Below are 6,000 nucleotides of genomic sequence, written 5' to 3'. Positions count from 1 at the left end.
ATCTCACAGTCTTCCGGCCAGATTCTTTCCTCATAAATACTACGAATCAGTCCATATTGCCTCTTCCTCCCACATTTTCCTAAACATTTCAATAGTTCCGCGGGAATGTTATCCACCCCCACGGTCTTATTTAGTTTCATCTCCCTTAATGCCCTTTCTATCTCATTGTCTAGTATGCCTGAACCTAAGCTATCGTCCTCTACGTCATATTCTTTTTCAGTGTCTAACTTTGTTGGTCGAAGTTCTTTACTATACAGTTTTTCTAGACACTCCTTCCATCTCTCTTGGATCTTTCCTGTGTCAACTATTACCTTAACCGCCTTATCTCTAACTGTTAGCATAGATCTCCCTTTCTTACTTCCCGATAAAGATTTAACTTTCCTGTATAGCGCACCAATTTCACCCTTCCTCGGCAGACTTTCCATATCCTCGCACTGCGTCTTCCACCATGCTTCTTTTGTTGCCTGCCTCAATTTATTGTTTAATTCCTTGTACTTCATTTTGCCTGATTCTGTATTTACATTCTTCCAGTTTCTCCGCTCATCCATCTTTGTAATCATCTCATTCGTGATCCATGGTTTCCTGGGCCTTTTAGCATTAATGGTTCCAATGGTGTCTTTTGCGGCTTTAGACATCCCTTTCTTGATACTTTCCCATTTTTCTTCGATAGTGCTTAGCTCTTTACCATCCTCCATGATTTCCTTTACCACCTGTTGGTAATCCTTCCTTTTCAAACCATTTAATGCTTCTACATTCCATTTTCTAACTCGCCGCCCCTGCCTTATCTTTTTGAAATGGACGCTACATTTCATAACAACTAAATTGTGGTCGGAGTCCGCATCCGCTCCTGGGAAGCTGCGCGAGTTTATCACACTGTTCCAATACCTGTCTAACCAGAATATTATCTAGCAGATACCTCTCTGAATCACCTGCATTTTCCATGTATACCTGCATCTTTTGTGGTGTCTAAACCAAGTGTCGGTGATGATTAACCCTTGTCTCCTGCAGAACTCAACTGCTTTCTCCCCGGGGTCATTCCTCGTACCTAAACCATAGTCCCCAACCTCATCACCATCTCTTCCTTGGCCTACCGTCGCATTCCAATCCCCCATCACTATCAAATGTTTCCCTGCAGGAACACACGCGATGATGTCCTCTAACTGATCGTATATCCTATCGACCTCTTCTTCCTTATGGCTGCTCGGTGACATGTATACCTGAATAATAACCAAGTTCGTCGGTTCTGCTTTTATCTCTACTAGTAATAATCTATCCGTTACCTGCTATATGTTGACTACGCTTCTTCCTACCTCTTTATTTAATACTATGGCAACCCCTCGTTGGCTCTCGTCCCTGCCACTGTATATTATTCTATAATTATCACTCCAGTAATCCCCGCTATCCTTCTATCTCACCTCACATAGACCTAAAGTATCTATTTTCCCCTTTCCATCTCTCGCTTAATATTCTCCAATTTCCCTGTCCTCATCATTGTCATAACATTCCATGTTCCTATTCTAACTAATTTGGTCTTTTTCTCCTGCATCTTCTGTCCTGCTGCTGCTGGTAACAATAGTACCCGTTTTCAAGAAAAAGCTGTTCAACTGGTTGAAAAATAATGTGTTCTACTCTGTAAATGAATTTCTGGAATTGTCTCTGCACATCAATTCTGAATTAACCAATAATATGCAAATATAGTAGCATATATATATATGTGTATGTATATATGTGTGTGTGTATATATATATATATATATATATATATATATATATATATACACACACACACACATATATACATACACATATATATATACCTGTATACATATATATTTCGATAGCCCAGGGGGTAGAGCGTTGGACTACTGACCGGGGGGGGAGGGTCCTGGGTTTGATTCCCGCACAAGTCTCTGGGCACCTGCATCTCTACGGCACACGGAAAGGAACTGGACCCCCCACCCTGATGTGTGAATTTCGCACACTGTTGGGCTTAGTACTCGGTGAACTCTAACATCACCTACCAAACAGAATATAATATACTGTATATATACATATATATTTCTATATATATAGTTTTTTTCTAAAATTGTGAAGTTTACATCTGACGTGTCCTATATTTGTGTATGTATGAATATGCAACAAATCTCCAGACAAAATAATAATTATTATTTAGGCATTAAAATGCAAGGCCAAGCAAACTTGCTTGAAAAGTCAAAGATAGCCACAGAAATAAACAATTAAGGACTAAGGGAGGAGTTCAATAATAGAAAGGACTAAAAGATTTGAGGGACGGCAAACATTGAGTGCAGTGTCAGCTGCATCCAAAAGAAAAACAAGTAAACAAGAAAAATAACTTAAAGATGGAGGGAAGAGAAGAAAGACTGAAAATGACCAGTTTGACAAGCAATATGGTTTGAGGAAGAACAGAGAATTGAGAGATGCCATAATCTAAGGATATAGAGAAAAAAATAACATTCATCAATCATGACATTGAGAACATTCCTTCAAAACATCAAAATGCCGGGGACCACAATGAGATTTGGTAGGTTTAAAATTTCTAGATACCCTTGCCATGAATTACAATGACAGAAAATCTATACCCCACATGAACCAAGCTGCCACAATGGGAAATAAATGAGAAGGAGAAGAAAAATAATATTGAAAATAAATACAAGAGTTGGACAAGGGTTCAATCTACCAGCATCATTCAAAATTTACATGGAAGTGACAGTAAAAGGACCACAAGAATAGGCATTTTAGGGGTTTTGAGAAATAGGGAAAACATTTACAAGCTGATTCATAAAAGACATCACAGTATGAGTAGAGAACCCAGAAGACCTGCAGGTTTCATTGAGTAGAATGAAGCAAATAGTTAAGAGATATGTGATGATAATTAACCTTCAATTAAGAAGAACTGAAGGTAGATGCTACGTGAAGAGGAGAGCAATTTGAACAAGGGGAAAATTTCACCTAACCCAAAAGTATACCTAAATAACATGGGATAGGAGCTTGATGGATAACAAGAGAAGATTTGCTCGAGCTAAGGTAATTACAATCAACCGGCAACTACTGTAATCAAAGAAGATAAGTTTACAAATAAGAAAGAAATATGTAAAACAATCATGTGGAATGCGGTAATTTATGAATGAGAAGCATGGTTCATTGGAAAAGCACACCAGAAAAGGAGCCTTTGAAACCTTATGCTTAGAGTCAAATGGACAGATAACAAGATAGTTAATCACACAGATGATAAAAAGCAAGATGCGGAATATGACTAGGAAAATAACCAGATGGATTGGGCATACCTCGAGACAATGATTTTTTTAAGTGACAGGGAATAGATGAAAATTCTGTTATTGGAAGGAAAGAAAAAAATATAAGCAGACTGGAGTGGAAGCTAAATGAAGAAATGTTACTCGCGAAGTGGATGCCAGGAGTTAGGGATTTGATGAAATTGAGCCTGAATGAGCAGGAAGGAGCGAGGATATGAATACTTTTTTGAGCAACGCGGGTGTATATATATATATATTAAGAGCTTAAGGGCGAAAAGCTTGTCCAAAGTCGTTCGGCAAAAGAGCTTCATTAGTCCATAACAATCTGTAACTGTAGTGTCTCAACAACTGCTGCACTATATCCTCACTCATTTAAAACGGCCAACTGAGACAGCATCATTGGACTTCACGGAATTTTAATGTCCGTTATAATTGTCTGCCGATTATTTAATAAATTACTTCAGGCCCAAGGGAATGCTAGGCATGCAGCCCCTAACAAAATATGCCGCTTAAAATACAAGGATTCGATTACTTTCTATTTAAGGCATTATAGTTCGACAGAATTTACGGTAATATTTACGGCGAGTCCACAGCTTAAGAACGTGACTCAATATGTTTGAAACGAGTCTACTATCTTATGACGCCTAGGTTAGAAATCCCAAATTTTTCCGTTCAATAAATCTATTTCTAGTCAGTATATCGTACTTATTGTTCGAAATACGACATTGACATATTAGTGCTTTCTCACAAAATCAATTAATATTTGTTTAATTGGATGAACCCTATCTATTTCATGCGTCCAAACAGCTTACACTTTCCACACTATTAGCGAAATTAAAAACTCAATTGTCTTTAAAGCTTCTTTTTTTGAGCGGCAGAGTGAACATCGAACGTCTTTTTGAAGATGTGAAGTACGCTTACGCTTCATGGCGATCGGCGTAACGGGCGAAAGAATGTGTGCCCGCCGATTTAGGGTTTTTGTGAGTGAAAAAGCAATTATTTGAGGTTTCGCGACATAATAGTGTAGTGTCTGGGTTATTAGGATTTATACTCAAGACATGGAACTCCCTCAGCCTCCCCAAGGTACTTGTTTTGTGGCTAGCATGGATTAAGTTCTGCAGTGGATGTAGTGTAAATTGTGGCATAAGTTTTTTAAAGCAACCGCTACATGATTTTCGCGAGTGTCATAAAAATTGAGACAAAATCCAGCAATTAGATTTAATGAGCAGACCTCCGGTTTTTGTGGCACATCTTTTGTGTATTTTATGTTTCAAATTCACTTGAAGCCTAACTTCCCGCGTTGCCGGCCCTTCATTGATACATGCTATTATTTATTAAGGGACGTAAAATATGGAGCTATTATAATGTAATGTATCCTTAAGTTGTCTGTTGACATTATTTGAGTGTATTATCTTTATTTTAAAGCTCCGATTTCGATGTCTGACAGAATTGATGTGTACATCATTGTACAAGAATGCCATATTACTTGATCGAACAGCAATAACCTGCGTTTATCATCTTAAATTGCAGATCAAGAACTCCGAAATATTATTGACAAACTTGCCCAGTTTGTTGCTAGAAATGGACCAGAGTTCGAACAGATGACCAAAAACAAACAGAAGGACAACCCTAAGTTTGGCTTCTTATTTGGAGGAGAGCACTTTAATTACTACCAATATAAAGTAACGACAGAACAAGCTAGTGAGTCTCTTTTATATATTTTATTTTCTTACTAATATAATCTTACTTAGTAAATAAACAAAACACTTCAAAATAGTAGTTGGGTGAATGTAGTCGGCTGATTTACCGAACGTTATAATGCATAGAAAGTTTTCTATTTTGTCCATCTATCTTAGAGAGTTCCATACATAGGATATTTATTATTCTTTATTGTTAATCCTTTTATTAATTTCCGCGAAAGTCTTGTTTTATGCTCTTATGGCTATTAAAAAATAGCAGCATTAAGCTGAGCTTTTTTTCCTTAAAGATCTGCTGCGATGTTATTTAGACTTGTTGCTATTATTTACTAAGAATAAGCCCGTTTCACATATTATATTGCATTACCATTCCTATATCTTATGCTAACATTTAACTTTTTTACAATTGGATATGATTATGTTGCTAGGAAATTTATGGCGTTGTAAATCTTACCTTGTGACTTTGACATTTTAATTTGTATAGCATTCAACTCTATGCATTGCTAAATGACAGTGATTTTAAAGCTGCACATTTATCACGATTGGCATGATATTTACAACTCGGTAATACTTAGTAATTTTCATATAGAATATGCTCAAAATCCTCTTGAGGTTGGCACAGTACTTAAATAATGCCATATTATAGTCACTAAACAAAATATGTAAATAGTGATGTTGGTATTTGGGAAGTAAATTCAATGTGAAAAAGTATGATAATATTATAAACTGTAGAAATAATTCTATTTAGTCGAAATGGGCAATAGTTAATAGGAGTTATCTATTATGTGCTCCAAAGAAAATTTCAAAATCTGTTCAGTGTATTATCTATCAAAAAGTTGTAGTATTAGGTGGTTATTCTATAATTTATTCGGAGCTTTCATTAGATTATGCCTCCTCCAGGAGGGCCCAGCAAAGTGAGATATCTCGGTAGGGGTGGTTACAAGAAGTGCAACAGAAACCCTTCTTGAAGGTTCATTCTGTGGTTAAATAAACTTGCATTCACCGTCAGTGCAATGAAATGATTACATATTT

At 36.8% G+C, this 6,000-nt stretch overlaps 1 protein-coding gene across 1 annotated transcript in view; it reads left to right on the top strand.

Moving 5' to 3' along the window:
* Positions 1–4,204: 4,204 nt before the first annotated feature.
* scaf6 (SR-related CTD associated factor 6) overlaps positions 4,205–6,000 on the top strand; it is a 32,953-nt gene continuing 31,157 nt past the window's right edge. Inside the window, exons 1-2 of the mRNA XM_071587453.1 lie at positions 4,205–4,354; positions 4,802–4,972. Coding sequence (XP_071443554.1) covers positions 4,330–4,354; positions 4,802–4,972 — 196 coding nt within the window. The 5' untranslated portion in view covers positions 4,205–4,329. The remainder of the gene's footprint in view (positions 4,355–4,801; positions 4,973–6,000) is intronic.

Source organism: Hetaerina americana, unplaced genomic scaffold, assembly GCF_022747635.1.
Source record: "Hetaerina americana unplaced genomic scaffold, ioHetAmer1.1.p SCAF_3, whole genome shotgun sequence".
Lineage (NCBI taxonomy): Eukaryota > Metazoa > Arthropoda > Insecta > Odonata > Calopterygidae > Hetaerina > Hetaerina americana.
Note: the sequence above shows the minus strand (reverse complement) of the source record. Positions and strands in the feature narration are given on the sequence as shown.